The sequence below is a fragment of the Scyliorhinus torazame genome, chromosome 2 (genome assembly GCF_047496885.1).
Source record: "Scyliorhinus torazame isolate Kashiwa2021f chromosome 2, sScyTor2.1, whole genome shotgun sequence".
NCBI lineage: Eukaryota > Metazoa > Chordata > Chondrichthyes > Carcharhiniformes > Scyliorhinidae > Scyliorhinus > Scyliorhinus torazame.
In genome coordinates, this window is record NC_092708.1 from 258,272,561 (window position 1) to 258,295,534 (window position 22,974).

A 22,974-nucleotide genomic window follows, 5' to 3' on the forward strand; every position below is an offset into this window, starting at 1 on the left:
GCCAAAGTCTCCGGCACCGGATATTCGGCGGGGGCGGGAATCGCGGCACGCCGGTTGGCGGGCCCCCCCCCCGCTCGATTCTCCGGCCCAGATGGGCCGAAGTCCCGCCGCTAAAATGCCTGTCCCGCCGGCGTATATTAAACAACCTACCTTACCGGCGGGACAAGGCAGCGCGGGCGGGCTCCGGGGTCCTGGGGGGGGCGCGGGGCGATCTGGTCCCGGGGGGTGCCCCCACGGTGGCCTGGCCCGCGATTGGGGCCCACGGATCCGTGGGCGGGCCTGTGCCGTGGGGGCACTCTTTCCCTTCCGCCTCCGCCACGGTCTCCACCAGGGCGGAGGCAGAAGAGACTCCCTCCACTGCGCATGCGCAGGAATGCCGTCAGCGGCCGCTGACGCTCCCGCGCATACGCCGCCCGGAGATGTCATTTCCGCGCCAGCTGGCGGGGCACCAAAGGCCTTTTCCGCCAGCTGGCGGGGTGGAAATTCGTCCGGTGCCGACCTAGCCCCTCAAGGTTGGGGCTCGGCCCCCAAAGATGCGGAGGATGCCGCACCTTTGGGGCGGCGCAATGCCCGTCTGATTTGCGCCGTTTTGGGCGCCAGTTGGCGGACATCGCGCCGTTTCCGGAGAATTTCGCCCCAGATGTCTACATCTTTTCAAAGACTTTATTCCGGGGAAAGCAAATGTGACCAAAGAACTTTCAAACTCTCATGACCAAAGTGCATGCTACCATTTGTAATCTCACAATCTTTTCTTGACTGTGTATGTGTCTGTATGGATGCGTGAGTGGGTGTGGTTACATACATATTTGAGTGTTGAATAATAAATATTTATCTTTCTCTTCAGACTTATGGGGCTGGATTCTCCGTTTCAGTGGCTAAGCGCCGGCTCGAACTGAGCATTCGCGGGAGGTTTACGATGAAATAATCAGCGCTGACCCCTCACTGGTCCCGGGACCTGTGAGGGGCTAGCACTGGTGCCGGGTGAAACTCCTGGCTCCCGCGCCGAAAACGGCCTGAGAATGGCCGGGTCCGTGGCTGCGCATACGCAAGGCGACAATCTGCAGCGGTCACGCCATACAACATGGCGCTGGCCATGCACGGACCAAACCCGCCATCCGCGACCGCACAGCCCACCCCCACCAGCCATCCCGGAAGTCCCCCAGGCAGCGGCACGGATCCCGGCCGAGTGTGGCGGCGCTGGACACAATCTATAGCCGCCAGGCCGGGTTCCCGACCTCTGAGACCACACGTGTCCCGCGCTGTCGGGAACTCGGCCCATCAGGGGCGGGACATCGTTGGAGGGCCTGCCGATGACGCGGCAACACCCTTGCAACGGCACGGGCCACGCAACACGATTACGTCATTTCCGAGGGGGCGGAGCATGGCTGATCGATTTCAAACTGCCGCTGGCCCCGATTTGGGCATCAGAGTCGATTATCCGCCCGATCGCCGATTACGATATCGGCGTCGAGCAACAGAGAATCCCACCCATCGCCTTTCCTGCACTGTTGCCGAGTCAAAAACCTGAAACACCATCCCCAACAGCACTGTGGGTGCACCTACACCACATGAACTGCAGCGGCTCAAGAAGGCAGCTCACCGCCACCTTCTCAAGGGCAATGAGAGATGGGCAATAAATGTCGACCGTTTAACAATGACAACTTGAATGTTTATAATACCTTTAATGCAGATAAAACATCCCAGGCACTTCACAGAGCAATCATCAGAGATGAACAATTTTGGCCTCCTTACCAAGGAAGGATATTCTTGGTACAGAAAGTGTGCAACAAAGATTCACTGGACAAATACCTGGGATGAGAGTATTGTCCTATGCGAGATAGATCAGATTGGACCTAAATTTGCAGGATAGAAGATAAGAGCTGATCCAACTGAAAAGTGTAGAATTCTCAGTGGGCTTGACAGAATAGATACAGACAGGTTGTCCCCATGTTGGAGAGTCTAGAACCAGGCGTCGCAGTCTCAAATTAGGTCGGCCATTTTGGACTCAGATCAGGAGGAATTTCTTTAAAGGGTGGTGAACCTTTGTAATTCTCCACCCAATGAGCAATGAATTCGACATTTAGGGCTGAGATTAATAGATTTTTGAGCACCAAGGGAATCAAGGGAGATGTGGAAGGTGGTCGGGGGGGGGGGGGGGGGGGGGGGGGGGGGGAGTTGGTGGAGTTCAACCATGATCTTACGGAATGATGGATTAGACTGGAGGGATTGAATGGCCTACTCCTGCTCCTATTTCTGACAGCCTTACAATGTGACACTGAGCCACATCAGGAGGTATGGGGAGAGGTGAGCCAAAAACCTGGTCAGGGTGGAGAGAAAAGTAGAGGGGCAGAGGTCGAGGATCGGAATTCCTGAGCTTAGGACCTACACGGGTGAAGACACCAGCATTGGTGGGGTGAAGCGCAATGCAGAAGCAATAAGAATCGGAGGAGCACAGATCATCCCAGAAGATTGTGGAGCTGGAGGAAGTACAAAGAACAAAGAACAAAGAAAAGTACAGCACAGGAACAGGCCCTTCGGCCCTCCAAGCCCGTGCCAACCATGCTGCCCGACTAAACTACAATCTTCTACACTTCCTGGGTCCGTATCCCTCTACTCCCATCCTATTCATGTATTTGTCAAGATGCCCCTTAAATGTCACTATCGTCCCTGCTTCCACCACCTCCTCCGGCAGCGGGTTCCAGGCACCCACTACCCTCTGTGTAAAAGACTTGCCTCGTACATCTACTCTAAACCTATGCCCCCTAGTAATTGACCCCTCTATCCTGGGGAAAAGCCTCTGACTATCCACTCTGTCTATGCCCCTCATAATTTTGTAGACCTCTATCAGGTCGCCCCTCAACCTCCATCGTTCCAGTGAGAACAAACCGAGTTTATTCAACCGCTCCTCATAGCTAATGCCCTCCATACCAGGCAACATCCTGGTAAATCTCTTCTGCACCCTCTCTAAAGCCTCCACATCCTTCTGGTAGCATGGCGACCAGAATTGAGCACTGTACTCCAAGTGTGGACTAACTAAGGTTCTATACAGCTGCAACATGACTTGCCAATTCTTATACTCAATGCCCCGGCCAATGAAGGCAAGCATGCCGTATGCCTTCTTGAGGACTTCTCCACCTGTGTTGCCCCTTTCAGTGACCTGTGGACCTGTACACCTAGATCTCTCTGACTTTCAATACTCGAGGGTTCTACCATTCACTGTATATTCCCGACCTGCATAGTAACAGAGACAACAAGGCCAAGGGAGGGGTTTGAACTTGTCGATGAGAAAATTGAAGTTCAGCAGTTGCTGGATCCGAAATCAATGTAGGTCAGCAAGCGATCAGGTGAGGAGTGAATGGGATTTGCTGTGAGTTACGATGTGGGCAGCAGTGAATCGCAAGTTCACGTTAGCAGGGGCAGCACAGTGGTGCAGTGGCTTAGCCCTGTTGCCTCACGGTGCCGAGAGCCCAGGTTCGATCCCGGCTCTGAGTCACTATCCGTGTGGAGTTTGCACATTCTCCTTGTGTTTGCGTAGGTTTTGCCCCCACAACCCAAAGGTGTGCTGGTTAGGTGGATTGGCCATGCTTAATTGCCCCTTAATTGGAAAAATTAATTGGGTACTCTAAATTTATTCTATAAAAAAAGTTCACGTCAGCAGAGGTTGCAAGGCGAGCGGCAGGCGACAATCGCTTAGGAATTGTTGAGTGCATTGGTAACAAAGATGTAAAATCTCCTGCTGGAGAATGGATGGGGAAGGGTTGAGAGTGGAGGGCGGGGGAAGGGCAGTGCCTGCTCATTAAAAGCAATAAAATACCTCATTCTGCCTCTGTCTCCATTTCTCTCCTGACTCCAGGGGTTTTCCCAGGCGCACACATTGATGTGAGCAAATGAGCTGTGAAGCTGGGGATGTGGGGGGAGGGGGTGGTGGGGAGGGGCTTAATCATTCATCAGTTGCCAGGGGAGCTGTGGGAACCTTCTGAGCAAAAACCCAGCACTAGGCCCACTCACCTAGGTAACCACGCGAGGCTCTGCAGAATCTGTACAAGCCCTGACCTTCAAACACACTCCACTTCACACCAGCAACATCAACACTGACAACACCATCAACAACACTAACATCATTAACTTGGTTTGATCTTGCCCCCGCCTTCAACATAACAAAACGTCCCATGACCTTTCACAGGACAAACATCGATACCGGAAATTTGTTGTCGGGCCGGAGGAGGTGCCATTGGAAGGGGAGGGAGGGAGTTGAACATGAGGAGGAGCATTTTTAAAAATTGAGATGTTGCTGGAGTGGGTGCCTGCATAGCCATCGAGCACAGGGGTGATGGGTAAACAGGACCTGGTGCGAGTCAGGGTATGAGCAACCTCCTTCCAAACAGGCCATTTAAGGCAGAGGAGGAGACTGTTGTGTTATTCACCCTGGGGTAACACGGACTGCAACTGGATGCAGTTGTACTGTAAAGTAGACACCAAACTTAGACGTTGGTTCAATACGTTTTATTGAACTTGCTGAGCAGTGCACACAGCTTGCTGTGGGTTGACAGTCTACTAATCTAAATGTGCTAACTATAACTAACTAGATCAGACTAGCTCTCAGCCACATGTCGAAGGTGCTAACTGATATATACACCCTGACTGTCACTAGTGATTGTCACCAGTGGAAAGAGGCAGAGTGCTGATGCCTCGTGTGTTTTGTAGTGGGAAACCCCCCTCTAGTGTTCTGCCTGGTGATTGGTTGTGTTCTGTCCTGTGTGTTGATTGGCTGTACTGGGTGTCTGTCACTGCCTGTCTGGATCTCATTATGTGCATATCATGACAGAGACCATTCGATCCATCAAGTTCATGCCAGCTCCCTGTAGAGCAATCCAGTCTGTCCCATTTCCCCCATTCGATCTCCGTTGTGCTGCTGGTTTGTTTCCTTCAAGTGCCCTATCATCTTTTGAAATAATTGATTATCCCTACTTCCACTGTCCTGGAAGCTAGCAAGTTCCAGGTCATCACCACTCCCTGTGTTGTCCAAAACCTTTAATCTGTGTCCCCTAATGCTTGTACAATCAGCTAAAGGGAACAGCTTTTCTTTGTCCACCTGATCCAAACCTGCCATTTGTCAATCTTCCCTCAGTCCCAAGAAAACACCTCCCAGCTTCTCCAGCCTAACGTTGTCGCTAAAATCTCTCATTCCTGAAGCCATGCTGGTAGATCCCCTCTGCACACTCTCAAGGGCCCTCACACCCTTCCAAAGAGTGGTGACCAGAACTGGATGGAATACATTAGGTCCAGCATAACCAGAGCTGTAAAAAGGTCCCCAACCCTCGATGGCTTAATACACGGGATACAATGCCCCAGTGCACAGCCGATGGCATTGAGGCCAGGAGGGTCCCAGAGTCAGTCACTGATCTGTGCTAGCTTGGCTGACCTGGACTTAAACAATGGTTGAGGTGTCAGCCATTGCCTCAGGGCCTGGATTTGGAAGAAGCTGGATGGGAAGGGGATAACCATAGTATCAAACTCTAAATCTTACCCGAATGTACACCGAAATGACAAAAACAAAAAGCACTTGTGATGGATATATATATATTTTTTAAACTCAGTTGAAAAAGAAAATTGGATGGTAAAAATGCAGGGATGGGGTGGAGGAACTGGAGAACTCATTTAAAAGGCTGGCACTGGCATGATGGGCTGAATGGCCTCCCATCTGTATTGTACAATTCTACGATTCCATGAGGGGAGGCGGCAGGATTTTGACGAGTTCGCCCACCCACCAAAAGTGATCACCCAAGGAAATGATTCGTAACAAGGGACGTGATCTAACGGAAACGTTTCTAAGGGTCATTTCAGGCGGGTTAGGCTGGGAGTTTCTCCCTGGCTCTGTCAGCGGGTTGTCCACCGCTATCTAACCACACATAGTCACTTCTCCGGGCCCTGGGGAATTTCTCTCCAGGCTAGCCCACATTTAGAATTATTTCCATCACTGGGGAGCTGAACCGCTGGCCAGACCGGCTCTTCAGGGATCGGGGTGCCATTTTGAAAGGGTGCCCCGATCTCCAAATGAGCTTGAGGTTCTCCCCCACCCTCCACCCCTAGGCAATGTCACCGTCCACACACACGGGCATTACCAAGTGAGGACACCGCGCTATGGGGTCCCTGAGGGCCCCTCTTCATGACCCCCACACCCCTTACAGGCTCCCCCTTTCAGGACCTCCACCCTTCAGCCCCCCCCCCTCCCCTACCTCCCAGAGGTCCCTATTTACCTACCCTGCAGGCCCCCCACCCCTCTCCTTTCATGGGCATGACCCCCCCTCAGGGCCTGACCTTTGGCAGTGCTACCTGGGCACCTCTGGCATCCTGCACTACCACATTGGCAGTGCTCCTGCTGGCTTTGCAGTGCCACCCAGGCACCTTGACACTGCTAAAGGGTTTGCCAGCCTGGCAATGCCAAGGTGTCCATGTTCCAGGAGGAGGGCCAGGGGGCACTGACCACCCAGGGGGCGTCCGATGGTCTGGTAGACTCCCCGGGTGTCGTTCCACCTGGCCCATGTTCGTGTGGATCAATACTGAATGGCGCCTGGCTGCCGACTCCCTGGGGAGGCTGGTAGATCCCGAATGAGCTCGCTGAAGACAGTTTAAAAATGATTTAAGCACGCACGGCTTGGTCATGTCCATTATGGGTGGGATCCTGATCCCGACACCTCGCGGGAGCGTACTGGCTGCCAAGAAACTTGCAGGAGGCTTCACCTGGCATCTACCAGCCACGCCGCACACCTGTTCAACCGCGACCTGGCCAGTAGATCACGCCCAAGATAACTGCGCATGCTCAAATGTGTAGAACCATGAATGCCAGGGCCACAGGTAAAACAGACAGAATGCCAGTTTGTTCCCTCTCTCCCACTCTTGCTTCCACCAAGTTTCTCACTCCCCAACTCGGACAGCTCACTCTCCATGGATGTATTTGGAGGCCTCGCACCATTGTTTGCCGAACATGCCTGTCCTCAGGGTGTAACATCTTCTCACACCAATTGGGTGGCATGGTGGCACAGTGGTTAGCACAGCTGCCTCACAGCACTAGGGATCCGAGTTCAATTCCAGCCTTGGGGGACCTGCATGTCCTCCCAGTGTCTGCATGGGTTTGCTCCGGGTGCTCTGATTTCCTCCCACAGTCCAAAGATGTGCAGGTTAGGTGGATTTTGGCCATGCTAAATTGCCCCTTAATGTCCAAAGATGTGCAGGTTATGTGGGGTTACAGGGATAGGGCAAGGGAGTGGGCCTAGATTGGGTGCTCTTTCAGACGATCAGTGTTGACTCAATGGGCTGAACGTCCTCCTCCTACACTGTACGGATTCTATATCATTCGGAAAGCAAATTGACTCTTGTTGATGCTTTTCGATCATCAGTCGGTCTTGTTCGGTGAACAATATTTTCAGCACTAATATGCAAAAGTGTTCAAAGGAAATGCAATTTTAAAAAGAAATCACCACTCTGATTTCTCTCAGGTTTGTTCACAGCGTCTCCATGAGTGAACGATTAATCTCAAAGTCACCACTAAGGTAATCCTATTTGTTACTGAGAATTTATGCTCGTGTCACTAAACATACTAAGAAGGGGCACTTCATACAACAGACAGCCATGTCCTTTGTCTCACTCTGTTGCACACAGGATACCTGTTTCTCTGCATTCTCTGCCCGCTGGTCTGCCTCAGTCACTCTTTGTTCCAACTCCTGCATCTGTAAGGAGAACAGAAGAGAAGAATTAAGCAACATCCATGGGAAGAGCCTTTACTCAACACATTGCTTCCAAAATCAGTGAAGCTTACCTATAGGATGAGAAGCCACTGTTAAAAGGTCTTTAACAGAGCTTTTACTTTAAATAGCAATCCTGTACCTCACTCTAACACATTGAGAATGAATTTAACTCTACCTGCTTTTCGGAAACTGGTGAGAGTGCAATTCAAATTTACCTGCTCTTGAGTTGCCAGGTCCAGGCCCCCATTAATGATTTTTATCCAGGTTTTTGGACAGGCAGCCATGTTGCCCACCTAAAGCCAGTGGGGTCCTCCTTTAAACGTAAGGCGAGTTCTGATGACATTATTGTGATTTTAATTCAGACATGAGTAAGAAAACCATTGTTCAACTGAGCGGAGGAGAGTTGGGACCTGTCGGGAAGCCCAAGTAGGAATGGCATCTTTTAAACTTTCCTTTGCGAGGTCAGAAAGACTAAGGGGGTGGGCCTGATAAGGAAGGTTTAGGCCTCCCATTCCATGGACTGTGCCTATTGGTTAACAGTACCCAAAGCATTGAGAGAATCACAGTCGGTTAAAGTCCGGACTTTGTATTTCTAATGTCTTCCTTTCACGAGTCCCTTTTTGAAATGACTTTCACGCCCACCAGGTGTGAAACTCCATGTCAAGCCAGGTCTGCAGGACAATCCATATAAGGACTTTCCAGAAAAGTGGCAAACTTACAATATCAGACATCAGGTGACTCGTGACAGCCATTATTGGTCAGTTTCTTTTATTATTATTTTTTAAAACAGCTCCTCTATATTAGGTTTGGTTATTAGGTGAAATTAGAGGTAGATCTCACTCAAGTCATCATTTCGTATTGTCATGACAGCTGTAGTGTGTGAAATTCCACCTACATCCACTCCTCACCCTTGCTAAACCGTTTGAAGTAAAGTGTGTTTTCTAAGTTAAAGCCACATACCATCAGGCAGAAATCTGAGAGTTTCCCTGAGACACACTATTCTCATGATTCACAGAAAATATTTGGTGCTTCAAGGCTCCTGGCAAAATCAGTCCCACACTATGCAAAATGTCTGAGACTGCTGCTATCATTTGTATAGAATTGCAGTGAGATTTCAACTACATGTAATGAGGCAGCTTGCAAATACTTGTTTTGTTTTACTTATATGTGTTGTGTATTCATGTTTGTTCCTAGTTAGAACAAAGTCACTTTAAGAGTTTGATCACATGACCACGTCGGCAGTTTGGGCGGGCTAACAGTCAGTCTGTTCTAGCAACCTGTGAAAAAACACCTTTCCAATAGAATTCTTGTTTGTTTTGTACCTTTGTGGTCTGCAAGCCTGTACTTTAAAAATGCCACAATATGATACATATAATGGGCCAAATGGCCATTTTCTGTGCTATATTGTTTATTTTCTGTACTTTTGTTTGTCACCAGCCACTCTCTCACTGCTTCCACATGTTTCCGCTGTGACTCATTTGGCAGCACTCTCGCCTCAGAACTGGAAACCGAGTTCAAGCATCAGTCCAGAGATCTGGGGCACGATTTTATGGCCACCCTCCGCCTGAAACGCAGCTCGCCTTGGCACAGCGTGGCCAATAGAAACCGGGAGATCTCGTTCCTGGGATCTACCCGGCTCGCAATGCCCTCGCGAGATCTAACACGATCTCACAAGACTTTGCGGGCGGGATCATTATTTAGCAAATCTACATATTAAAGCAAGCCATCTAGTCTCACTTCAATATGCAGATTCCCGAAGTACGCGAGTCGTGGGATCTATCTCCTTCACCTTGGAGACCTTAGGCGAGTGCCGTTCAGTACTGGTCTCCACAAACGGGGACCTGACGGAATGGCACTTGTAGGGGTCTCCCAGGGGTTTGGAGGCCCCCAGGTGCATGCCCCCTAGGCAAGGTGGTACCCTGGCATAGTTGGTGCTACCTGGGCACCCTGGTAGTGCCACCTGGTTGACATCTTGGCACTGCCAGGGTGACCAGGTGGCACTGCCAGCAGGCATGGGCACTGCCAGCGTGCCATGTTGGCACTGCCAAGATGCCAAGCTGGCATTTTCTGTGCGCTGGCAATTGGACGGGGAGTGCCCTGTGTTGGTGGGGGTGCAGGGGTCGACACTCCAATAGCGTGTTGCAGCTAGGGGGGAGCGGGTGGGGGCCTCGGAGATTGGGACGCCATTTGGAAACAGCAAACGGAGCTCCTCAGTGCAGACAATCGAGCTATAAGAAGGGAGCAGTTGGAGCAAGAGAATCTTTGTGCGCCACAGGTCATGATGGCGGAGGGGGCGGAGGGTGTAGGGCCTGTTCTGCCCATTCAGTGATCGACAGAGCAACTGGTGAATGTCTTGAACGAGAAGTTCAGCCTGCAGAGGAGGGAAGCCCAGGAGGACCTCGCCAAGGCGGTGGAACCTCTAAAAGCGAGAATTGACCGGGTGGAGCAGAAGCTGGAGTCCCAGGACCTGGCTACTTGGAAGGTGGAGGAGATGATGGGGGAACACGAGGAGCAGCTGCCTCGTTGGCGGCCGAAATAGGTGTGATGCGGGAGACTCAGATGCAGTTAAAGGAGAAGGTAGAGGACCTGGAAACAGCATCGAGGGAGCGGACACGGGCATGTGTGTACTTAGATGCTGGAGAAGCTGATGGGGGAGAGGGCCTTTAACCAGCCTTTGGAGATTGACCGAATGCACAGGGCGCTGATGAGGAAGCGGCAGGCGAATGAGCCACCGAGGGTGATGGTGGTGCATCTTCACTGGCTCCTGGACAAGGCAAATATTTTTAGATAGGCGAGGCAGACGCGAAGATGCATCTGTGAGGGGAGTGAGCTTCGGGTGTACCAGGACCTAGGCGCGGACCTGGCAAAGAGGAGGGCCAGGTTCAATCGGGTGATGGCTGCCCTCTTTAAAAAGGGGGTGAAGTTTGCGATGTTGTACCCGGTTCGCCTCTGGGTGACTTTGAACAGCCGAGAACACTATTTCGGAACACCAGAGGATGCGATGGAATTGTTACGAGACAATGGACTGGCAAGAGGAGGAGGACACTGAACTTTGGAGGAGCGGTGAGGAGATGTTTGCTTTTTCTGTCTTTTTGTTTGATGGTTGTTGGAGAACTTTTCACGTCTGAAATGTTTTGTTGGGTTGGGTGGCGGGATGCTTGGGAGCGTCGAGGGTGAGTGAACCATTTTCCTTGTTTCTTTGTTGTTTGTTCCATGGAGGTATGCGGGCGGGGGGGGGCGGGCAATCAATGGGGGGGTAGGAGGCTTAATAGCCTCGGGTGGGGGGTGCCAGGCTAGCTGGATGGGCTATCTAACGAGAGCACAGTGGCAGGGTGGCCAGGTGGTTAGCGCAGAAGAGCGGGATGATGTTGTTGTTTTGTTTAGGGGAGGGGGGCTGCTGACAAAGGTGTGGTTGCTGTGGCGCAGCAAGAAATGCCGTGATGACAGTGGGCATCCAAGGGTGGGCCTGGAGGGTTGCATGACATAGGCCGAGGCCTGGTCCAAGAAAGGATATGATTGCTCGGCAGGGGATGGGGGAAGGGTGCCCTCCGACCAGGCTGGTCACATGGAATGTGAGAGGCCTGAATGGGCCAGGTAAACGGCCGGGTGTGCTAGAGCACTTGAGGAGCTTGAAGGCGAACGTGGCTTTTTAACAAGATCGGGGATCAGATAAGGCGAAAGGAAGGGTGAGTAGGGCAGGTCTTTCACTCGAGGGTTGGACATGAAGACGAGGGAGGTAGTGTTGCTGGTAAGCAGTGGGTGGCATTCGAGGTTGGGAACATTCTGGCAGATTTGGGGGGGGGTGGGGGAGGTCCGTGATGGTGAGTGGGAAGCTGGAGAGGATACCAATGGTTTTGGTTAATGTTTATTCCCCAAACTGGGACGATGTGGCGTTTATGAGACATGTGGTGGGGAAGATCCTGTACCTGGACTCTCACCGGTTGATCATAGCGGGGGGGGGTCTTTAACACGGTCATTGAACCAGGGTTGGACCGGTCGAGCCCGAGGTTGGGGAGGGTGTCGGTGGTGGCGAAGGAGCTGAAGGGATTCATGGAGCGCATGGGGGTGTTGGATCCATGGAGGTTTGGGAGGCCGAGAGTGAAGGAGTTCTCATATTTCTCCCATGTGCACAGGATGTACTCTCAGATTGACTTTTTCGTGGTGGACAAGACGATGCTGGCATGGGTCATCGACTCTAGGTACCCAGCGATCGTGGTTTCGAACAACGCGCCGCACAGGGTGGATTTACAAGTAGACCTGGGAGGGGGGGGCACAGCGCCCACAGTGGAGGTTGGGTGTGGGATTGTTGGCGGATGAGGAGCTGTGCAAGCAGGTGAGGGCCGCCACCCGGGGGTATGTGGAACTGAATGATACAGGGGAGGTCTCGGCTGCCACGCTATGGGAGACACTTAAGGCAGTGATCAGGAGGGAGTTCATCTCAATCCGGGCACATAAGGAGAAGGAGGAACAGGCAGATATGGCAAGGCTGGTAGATGAGAAGCTGCGGGTGGATAGGAGGTATTCGGAGGCCCCGGAGGCAGGGTTACTGAAGGAGAGGCGGAAGCGGCAGATGGAGTTTAGGCTGGTGTCCACAGGGAAGGCAGTGGGGCAGTTGCGGAGGGCCAGAGGTGCAGTGTACAAGTACGGGGAGAAGCTAGCTGGATGCTGGCCCACCAACCTGGGAAGCAGGAGGCGGCGAAGGAGATGGGAAGGGTGAAGAACAGGAGGGGCAGAGTGGTACTGGACCAAATGGGGATGAATGAGGTATTCGAGGAGGCGATATGAATCGGAGCCCTCGGTCAGAGGGGGAGGGAATGCGGCGGTTCCTGGATGGGTTGGAGTTCCCCAAGGTGGAGGAGGACCTGGTGGAGGGTCCCGGGCTGGTGGAGGTGATGGAGGGTATGGGAACAATGCAGGCAGGGTAGGCGCCGGGCATGGATGGATTCCCTGTGGAATTTTCTAAGACATTTTGAGGGGGGGGGGGGGTCCTGGGGCCGCTGCTGGTGAGGGCAGATAATGGGGCGAATGATAGGGGAAGATTTCCCCTCCATTGTCGCAGGCGTCCATATCCCTAATATTGAAGAAAGATAACGATCCGAAGCAGTGTGGGTCATACCTCCTGGTATCATTATTAAATGTGGACACTAAGTTGCTGGCAAAGATCCTGGCCTCGTGTATTGAGGACTGTGTGCCGGGGGTGATGGGGAAGACTAGACGGGGTTTGTAAAGGTGAGGCAATTGTCGGCAAATGTTTGGAGCCTATTAAACGTGACAATGATTCCCCCCGGCGAGACAGAATGTGGAGGTGGCAGTGGATGCAGAGAAGGCTCTCGATCAGGTGGAGTGGGAGTATCTGTGGGACGTGCAAGGATAGTTTGGGTTCGGGCAGGGGTTTGTGGACTGGGTCCGGCTGTTGTACAAGGTGCTGGTAGCGAACGTGCTGCCGAATCGGCTGAACTCCGGGTACTTCGGGTTACACCGTGGGTCAAGGCAGGGGTGCCCACTCTTCCTGTTGCTTTTTGCCTCAGCAACAGAGCCATTGACAATGGTCCCGCTGTAAGCAGGGTATTGGGGGAATCATGAGTATCCTGGAGGAGTTTGTCCAGTTTTCTGGATACAAGCTAAATATGGGGAAGAGTGAGGTGTTCCCGATCGAGGCCAGGGGGCAGGAGAGGAGGTTGGGAGAGATGCCGTTCAAGGTTGTGCGGACGAGCTTCAGGTATTTGGGCATCCAGGTGGCACATGGATGGGCACAGCTACATAAACTGAATCTGGCTCGGTTGGTGGAGCAGGTGAAGGGGGATTATAAGAGGGAGGATGTGTTGTCACTGTCGCTGGCGGGGCAGATGCAGACAGTGAAAATGACGATGCTGCCAAGGCTCTTAATTGTCCTTCAGAACCTCCCGATCTTCATTCCAAAGTTATTTTTAAACAAGGCCAACGCTTTGATTTTGGGGTTTGTGTGAGTGGGGAAAAATCAACGGATTAAGAAAGTGTTATTGGAGCGGGAGAAAGGGGGGGTGCTGGCCTTGCCAAATATAATGACTTACTATTGGGCAGCTAATATAGCTATGATTAGGAAGTGTGTAGTTGGGGAGGGGGTCAGCGTGGGGGCTGATCGAGGCATTCTCTTGTAGGGGAACGGGTTTAGGGTCACTGTTGTTGGCACCTCTGCCGTTCTCGCCGGCCGGGTACTCCACGAGTCCAATGGTGGTGGTGGCCCTAATGGTATGGGGGCAGTGGAGGCAACATCTGAGGTTGGAAGGTGCCTCAGTCTGGGCAGGCCTGCACCAGGGGGGGTTTGCACGCGAGGGGAGGTGGCGACAGGCAGGGATCGAGCGGTTTGGGGACTTGTTTGTGGGGGGCAGCTTTGCGAGGTTAGAGGACCTGGAGGAGGAATACGAGCTGCCCAGCGGGAATGGATTTAGATATTTACAAGTTTGGGATTTTGTGAGGAAGCAGGTGCCGTCCTTTCCTGGTTTGCTGCCCTTAGGATTACAGGATAAGGTGTTGTCGAGGGAAGGAGTGGGTAAGGGTAAGGTGTCCGAGATTTATAAGAAGCTAATGGACCAGGAGGGAGCCCCAATAGGGGAAGTCAAACGGAAATGGGAGGAGGAACTGGGAGGGAAATGGAGGCCGGGATGGGGGAGGAGACCATGAGGAGGGTGAATGCTTCCTCGTCGTGTGAGGCTCAGCCTTATTCCGTTCAAGGTAGTTCATAGGGCGCACGTGATGGAGGCCAGCATGAGTAGGTTTTTTAAGGGGGTAGAGAATAGGTGTGAGCGGTGTGCAGGGAGGCCTGCAAACCACATCCAAACGTTCTGGGCATGTCCGAAGCTGAAGGTGTTCTGGCGTAGTTCGAACGTAATGTCCGAGGTGTGGGGGTTGGCCCCGAGTCCAGAAGTGGAGATATTTGGAGTGTCGGAGCACCTGGGAGGGTGAGAGAGGCCAATTGGCCTTTGCTTCCCTGATAGCCCGGGGGGCAGATTTTGTTTGGGTGGAGGGACTCGGAGCTACCGAAAGCGGGGCTGTGGGTGAGTGACCTGACGGAATTCCTGAGGCTGGAGAGGATCAAGCTCGCCTGGAGAGGGTTTGCCCGTAGGTGGAAGTCGTTCATCGACTTCTTCAAGGAGGACAGGTGTCAGCAGAGGGAGGGGGAGGTTAAAGGGATTCAAGCGGGGAAGGAAGGACGGCAGGAGGGGAAGGACAGGGGGGTTTGGGGGTTGATTAACTAGTTATTATGATCTTCCTGTTTGTTCTTGCTCTTGTTTTTGTATTTACTGTGGATATATATGCCTTTATAAAAATTTTTTTTTTTTTTAAACAGATCATCTCATCATTATTACATTGCTGTTTGTGGGAGCTTGCTGTGCACAAGTTAGTGGTCTTGTTTCCTACATTACAACAGTGACTACACTTCAAAAGTACTTAATGGGCTGGAACGCACTTTGGGATGTCCTGAGAGATCATGAACGGCACTATGGAAGTACAAGTGGGTGGAATTCTTTGATCCTTCCTGCCGGCCAGACATTCCGGCCTTGCTGAAGGTGACGCTCCGCTGCCAGCGACAGGTTCCCAGGCGGCAGGACAGGGTAAACCATGAAAAACGGCATAGACATTTGCAGGGCCGGGTGATCCCGCCCGCCGCCAATGGCGAATCATCCCGGCACCGGAAACAAACCACGGCATGGGTGGAAAATCCCGCCTACACTCTTTTGGTTAATCTTCCCAATATATGGCAATGATTTTTCCCTGGAGAAGGCTGTTTGTTGGAATGTAGATCCCTATTTGCAGCTGGCGTGTAATTGTAGAGTGGAGGCCGAGGCTTTGATCCAAAATATGGTTGGGGTGGAGGGGAAAAGAGTTGAAATCTTTTACAGGGATTCACTTTAAAAGGGAATTAAAAAAAAACACACAGCAGACAGAGAGAAAGCTGGAAAGTCTACGTTTCATAAATCACCTGTTTGATGTGTGTAAAATAATTACACAGCTTGTCTGAACCAACATTTTTCCCCCCCCTCTCTCTCCCAACTCGTTCACCTCCTGTTGAGTCCAGGCTTCTCATGAGGAAGTTGTAAAAGGCACACACCAGCCCTGAAATCAGCCTCTCCGCCGACTTGGGGAAGATTTAATAACACAGCCTCCCGTCTTCCCCAGGCTGCTCGAGTAGCTTTCCATCTGTTTTCGCAAAAGGCCGAGTGTCTCAATTAAAATCCCAGCTGTCAACTCAGATGTCTTTGGTCCCAGAATTTCACAAGCTGCTGAGTCAATCCCCCGCTCTGCACATCAGTCGGGGAGCTTAGCCCTTTCCCTGCTGTTTTTCCCATCCTCATTCTTCTTTTCCCTCCTTTCTCTCAAAGGCGTTGGCTCCCCGCTGGGCCGCAGGCCTCACAGAAGCCAGGGGCTCCCCCTTCACACCAGATTTAGTACAACTCCCAAGCACCCATTCCCTTATATTGGCTCCTGGTGCCCCTTAAAGCACAGGAAGTCACCTCCCACCTTCCTGAAGGGCACCAAGTAAAACACTTCAATCCGACTATATCGTACAGTGTGTTAAACTCTGAGCAGGTGCTTTCTGAACTTAACTCTAAAGCAGATTTACTTGTAGAGGCGACAAACTGAGCAAGATTCCTTCAAAAGCTATGACCATTGGCCCAAGTCTTGTTCAAAGTCATCTCTTTATTGACTGGTTCATGGGATTTAAGCACATCGTCTGGAAAGGCAGAATTTGTTGCCAATCCATAATTGCCTCCGAGCTGCCTAATTGAACTGCTGTGGTCCACAGAATCCGTAGAATCCCTACAGTGCAGAAGGAGGCCATTCGGGCCATCGAGTCTGTGCCAACCCTCTGAAAGAGCACCGTACCTAGGCCCAGTTTCCCGCCCTATCCCCACAACGCCGTAATCCCACCTAACCTGCACGTATTTGGACACTAAGTGGCAATTTTAGCATGCCCAATCTATCTAAACTCACATCTCTGATCCATCTGGTGTAGGTCTGCTCACAGTGTCAGTACGAAAGAAATTCTAGGAATTTGACCCAGCGACAGTGAAGGATGTTATTCCAAGTCAGGAGGGTGTGTGGCTTGGAGGGAAACATGCAGGTGATGGTGTTCCCAGGTACCTGCTACCCTTATCCGTCTAGGTGGCAGAAGCCGTGAGTTTGGAAGGATGAGTTTGTCAAAGGAGCTGTGGTGAGTTGCGATAGTGCATCTTGTAGTTGGTACACACATGCTGCGTCGGTGGTGAGGGAGTAAGCGTTTAAGGTGATGGATGGGGTGCCAACCAAGCAGGCCACTTTGACCTGGATGGTGCAGAGCTTCTCGAGTGCTGTTGAAGTTGTACTCATCCAGGCAAATCAAGGGTATTCCATTGCATTTCTAACCTGTGTCTTGTGAACAGTCTTACGGGAGACATGAGGTGGGTTTTGCTGCAGAATGCCCAGCCTCTGCCCTGCCAGTGTAGCCACAGCATTTATATAGCTGGTCCAGTTCAGCTTCTGGTCAATGGCGACCCCCAGGATGTTCATCCCAGCCTAGCCAATTGCGGCTGGACAGGATGTTAGCTACTATATTGCAAATCGTTAAAATAATCAATGGGATGATGGTCCAAGTATACCTGGCACAGAGAAGAGATGCTCCCCATCCTGAAAAACTCCTACAGCTCTGCCCCGAGTTCTATCCTTGGTCTAAATGTCACCTTGTCCATCAAAAGAAGCCTCTTCCCTGCCTACCCCATCCCCTCAATCACTCAGTGGGGCGGAGCTGTATCTGGTGACTATCAGGGTTTGTTTTGGGGGTAGCGCTAAGATTGCCAACTATTGAAGATTACATCACATTACCTCCTGCTTCCAACCGCCCTGCCCCACCTTTCCCACCATTGGCTGCACAACAATTCCATCCTCCATGTTGATGGATGAGGGGAGGGTGGTCGATGTTGTTTACATGCACTTCAGTAAAGCCTTTGCCAAGTTGCCTCACGGCAGATTGGTACAAAAGTGAAATCACACAGGATCAGAGGTGAGGTGGTAAGATGGATAAAGAACTGTCTCAGTCACAGAAGGCAAAGGTACCAGTAGAAGGGTGTTTTTCTGAATGGAAGGTTGTGACCAGTGGTGCTCCACAGGGATCTGTGTTGGGGCCTCTGTTGTTCGTAGTGTACATAAATGATTTGGAGGAAAATGTAGCTGGTCTGGTTAGTAAGTTTGCGGATGACACCAAGGTTGGTGGAGTGGCAGGTAGTGTTGAGGATTGTCTGAGGATACAGCAGGACATAGACAGTTTGGAGACTTGGGCAGAGAAATGGCAAATGGAGTTTAATCCGCACAAATGTGAGATAATGCATTTTGGTTGGTCTAACATCGAGGGGAAATATACCGTAAATGGCAACCACTTAGGAATATAGAAAGTCAGAGAGATCTGGGCGTGCATGTCCACAGATCTTTGAAAGTGGCAACACAAGGGGACAAGGTAGTCAAGGAAGCATATGGAATGCTTGCCTTCATTGGACAGGGCATCGAGTATAAAAACTGGCAAGTCATGCTGCAGTTGTATAGAACCTTGGTAATTCCGCACTTAGAATATTGCGCACAATTCTGGTCGCCACGCTACAGGAAGGATGTGGAGGCTTTAGAGAGGCTGCAGAGGAGGTTTACCAGGATGTTGCCTGGTCTGGAGGGTGTTAGCTATGCGGAGAGGCCGAATAGACTCCGACTGTTTTCATTAGATGCACGCCAGGAAACATCGGTAGGTATTTCGCTCCAGGGTTCACTGCTCATCTCCTGGAACCTGTCCTGAGAAAGGCATGGTTGGAATGTATCACCCTTGTACTGACTGACCAATATTGGCTCCCAGTCCAGCAATGTCTGAAATTTTCATCGGTCATGGCCTCCGCCTCCCACCTCTGAAACCTTAACCTCTATGAGTACTCTGTTCAGACAACTCTGGTCTCCCACCCCCCCTCCACACTCCAGCTGCTTCCCCCAGTTAATGGCAGCATTGCCTTTGGCTGCATAGGGTCTGAGCTCTGGAATTCCCCCCCACAAATGTCGCTGTCTCTCCACCTTTCTTTCTTCCTTTTAGATGCCCCTGAAAAGCGAGTAAGCTTTAAGTTAGCTGTCCTTAAATTTCCTTCTGTGACTGATCATTTGATAATGCTCCTGCCACATTTGATTACATTGAAAGATGCTATAAAAATGTAAATTGTTGTGGCGCAGCAGACTACCATTGTGCAAGGGCAAGATCTCCAAGGCAAGGTACAGATAGTGGGTGGGATTCTCAGAAAATGGAACTAAGTCCCCACGCCGGTGGGGAAACCGGCACCAACGGCTCCAGAGTCAATGGCCCCCCAAGGTGAGGAATTCTCAACTTTCTAGGGGGCTAGGTTGTCGGCGGAGTTGTTGGCGCTGCTCCAGCCAACGGCGAAGGGCCGCCGCGTGATCTCGTGCATGTGCGGACTGGACGGCGCATTTCCGCGCAGGCGCGGGGGTTCTCTTCCCCGCGTCGGCCCCCGGACAATATGGCGGAGCCCTACAGGGACCTGGCGCCGAGGAAAGAAGTGCCCCCACGACACAAGCCCGCCCGCAGATCGGTGGGCCCCGATCGCAGGCCAGGCCACTGTGGGGGCTCCCCCTGGGGTCGGATCCCCCCCGCTTCTCCCCCCCCCCCCCCTGAGGACCGCCCCTGCATACTCACATGCCGTGCGTGAGATGAGTAATTCACACTGGCGGGACTGGCCAAAAATGGATGACCGCTCGGCCCAACGAGGCCCGGAGAATCACCGGGGGGCCGCTATCAGCGGCACCGACCGGCATGGTGGGAATCCCGCCCCTGCCCGAAAAGTGGCAGCGGAGCACAGGACAGCCGGCGGCGGGGCGGGATTCGAGGCTTCCCCCAAGGGATTCCCCCAAGGGATTCTCCGATCCGGTGTAGGGTCGGAGAATCCCGGCCAGTAACTCCCAAACTGCAAAGCAGAATACAGAGAAATGGGAGAGAGATAGAAAAGTGCTTGGAAAACAAAATTCTGGGCTGGGTTACAATGGGTACAAGTCCTTCCTCAGTAAGCGTGATTGAGGTAAACCTCGTCAGATACTCCTCTTGACCCCGGGCCCTTCAAGAAACATGATCCATTTGATTTAGCAGCATTCGGGCAGGAGAACTTACAGCTCCAATTTGTTTCACTCACCAGGCCCAGACCTCAGAGAGCAGAATCGCTCTTAAGTCATCTGAGTGAGTCTCCTCCAGACTCTTTCTCATTTCAATTTCTTCATCCTGCTCGCCAGGCATGTAAATTAACTCATTCTCATGAGATGGTGTTTCCCAGAAGATTCCATTATTAATCAGCAACAATGACGACTGGCTTTCCTACAGCACATCGAACATCCTAAAACGTCCCAAGGTGCTCGAGAGGAGCATTGTCAGATAAAATGTGACACTGAAACACATGAGGTGAGACTAGGGCAGGTGGCCAAATGCTTGATGAAGCGGGTCGGTTTTCAAGAGTGTCTTCAAGGAGAAGGGAGGGTCAGAGAAGAAAATAAATAAAATACTTGCATTTCCAAAGCACCTTTTACAACCTCAGAACATCTTAAAGCACTCACAGCTATTGAAGTACTTTTGAAGTGCAGTTGCTTGTGTAATGCAACCAATTTGTTCTCTGCCAGTTCCCAAAAATAACAATGAGATAATCAGATAGCTTGGGATTTAGTGATTTTGATGGATATAGGCAAGGAGACCAGGGGGAATTCACCTGCTCTACCTCAAAATCATACCATGGGATCATTTATGTCCAGCCGAGAGGGTAGATTTGGAAAGGTGGAACCCTCTGATAGTGTAGCACTCCTCCATAATAATCCTTATTGTCACAAGTAGGCTTATATTGAGGCATTGGCAATGAAGTTACTGTTAAAAGCCGCTAGCCGCCAGTTTGGATACACAGAGGGAGAATTCAGAATGTCCAGATTGCCTAACAGCACGTTTTTCAGGACTTGTGGGAGGAAACCGGAGTGCCAACAGGAAACCCACGCAGACACAGGAAGAATGTGTAGACTCCACACAGACAGTGACCCAAGCTGGAATCGAACCTGGGACCCTGGAGCTGCGAAGAAACAGCACTAACCACTGTGCTGCCGTGTTTAGTGTTCCATTGAAGTGTCCAACTAAAGTACGTGTTTTGGGATGTTCTATGCTTGTGAAAGTGTGGTGATTGTCCCTTTAAGGGCAACACAGCAGAGTAAGGGTTGCCTGGCCTGGGTGACCAATCGGGACTCGAGTGGAAAATCACCCCAAGGAGAGAAGTTCTCTTAGGCTGGAGGCATTCCAGACCCAACAGCAGACATGCTGCTGCTCTTGTAGATCCTTGTAAATAAATCCCTTGTTGTTCACTAATGAAGTTGCTGAAAGTGCATCATCACAGAATGGCTTTACATAAATACATGTAAATCCTTTCCTTTTTGACCCTCCAAAGAACTGATAAAGGATTCCAGGAGGCTGGTCTTTGAGCATTGCTCTCTCAGCAGCAATAGCAAAACTCTAAATGCGTTTGGAGAGTGTGGGAAGGTCTGCGCTGGCCTTTTGAGTGTGGTGAAGTCGTATACAAACAGAAAATGCCAGACATATCCAGCAGCGTTTGAGAGAGAAACAGAACTGGAAAAAGTTAAGAGATGTGACAGGTTCAAACTATTTCAATGACAGGGAAAAGGGGTGAAAGAACAGAGGAGAAGGTCGGTGTGATAGCTTGGAAGGTAGGAGAATAGCAAAATGGATGATCGTGCAAGGGAAAATGTGAGGGGATGGGGGGGGGAGGGTAACAGAACAAGTAAAGAAACAAAAGACACAGAGGAGGTGTAAATGGCAACAGCACAGACATTACCATCAACCGCTGTCTAACTAATGGGGGAAAAGTTTGTGATCTGAAATTATTAACCTCAGTGTTGACTTTAGAAGGTTGTAAAGTGCTGAATTGAAAGTGAGGCCCTGGTCCTCAAGCTTACATTGAGTTTCATTTGGAGAGTGTATGAGGCCATGGACAGAGATGTTGGCGTGGAAGTGGGGCAAAGAATAACAGGCAATCTAAAGCTTGAGATCATGCTTGGTACAACAGAATGGTACAGTCCTGAAGGAGGCCATTCAACCCATGGTGCCTGCTCAGGCTTTATGGTAGAGCTACCTAGTTAGTTCCATTGCCCTATTCTTTCCCCATGGTCCTGTAAATATTTTCCCTTTTCAAGTGCTTACACAATTCCCTTTTGAAAATTGTTCCCTATTGTATTTGGTTATCAACTATTCTACTACTGAAGACGGTCTCTCCTTATCTACAATATTGAACGCATGTCATGATCTGGAACCTCGACCAAATCTCCACTTATCCCTCTCTGCTCAACAATTCCAGCTGCTCCAGTCTCTTCACATAACAGACGACCCTCCTCCCTGTGACTGTTCTCGTAAATCTCCTGCACCCGCTCTCGGGCCTTAACATCGGACCTTAAGTGTCGCGTCCATTAATGAATATAATACCCCAGCTACCGATTAAGCAATGTTTTCTTCGAGCAGTGTTTTGTGTAACTCCCTTCTATTTGTACCATACTCTTCCAATTATTAAACCAAGGAGCCAATGTGCTTTTTGACAGTTTTTTCAACTTGTCCCGTCACCTTCAATGATTTGTATATGTATACCCCGAGCTCTCTCTGATCCTGAATACACCTTTCAAATTGTACCCTTTACATTAATTTGCATCTCGTCATTCTTCCTACCAAAATGCATCACTTTATGCTTCTCTGCTTTAAATTTTGCCTGCCACGTGTCTGCTGCCTTCACCAGTCCGTCTATGACCTCCCGAAGTTTGTTACTATTCTTGACATTATTTCCTACATTTCAGAGGTTTGTATCACGGGAAAGATATGAAATTGTGCCCTGTATACCAAAGTACAAGTCTTAAGATAACTAAAGACATCTGGCCGAACTCTGAACCCTACAGATTACTACCTTATATCCCACCTCCAGTCAAATAAATAAACATTCACCACTTGTCGTAACCCCCACGAGGACCACGGGAAATCTTCACTGATCTCCCCTTGCGACTCGTGGAGTCCCACCTGGGGCACGTTATGAGCAAACATAAAGCAGGCCCAAAACAGGGCCTGGTGTGGTTAGTCCTCTCAGGTAGGATTGAACGGTGAGTGATATGCTGCGTTATGTAGACCTTTGTAAATAGTGTAAATAAATCTATGTTC

The 22,974-nt window shown here is 51.0% G+C and overlaps 1 protein-coding gene across 3 annotated transcripts in view; it reads right to left on the reverse strand.

Moving 5' to 3' along the window:
• Positions 1-22,974, reverse strand: part of plekhh1 (pleckstrin homology domain containing, family H (with MyTH4 domain) member 1) — a 285,350-nt gene that overhangs the window by 161,774 nt on the left and 100,602 nt on the right. For all 3 annotated transcript variants that reach the window (XR_011937303.1, XM_072486189.1, XM_072486190.1), the window contains one exon: positions 7,665-7,727. Coding sequence is in view for 2 of the 3 variants with exons in the window: in XM_072486189.1 (XP_072342290.1) it covers positions 7,665-7,727 (63 nt within the window). In the remaining variant the exon portion in view is untranslated. The remainder of the gene's footprint in view (positions 1-7,664; positions 7,728-22,974) is intronic.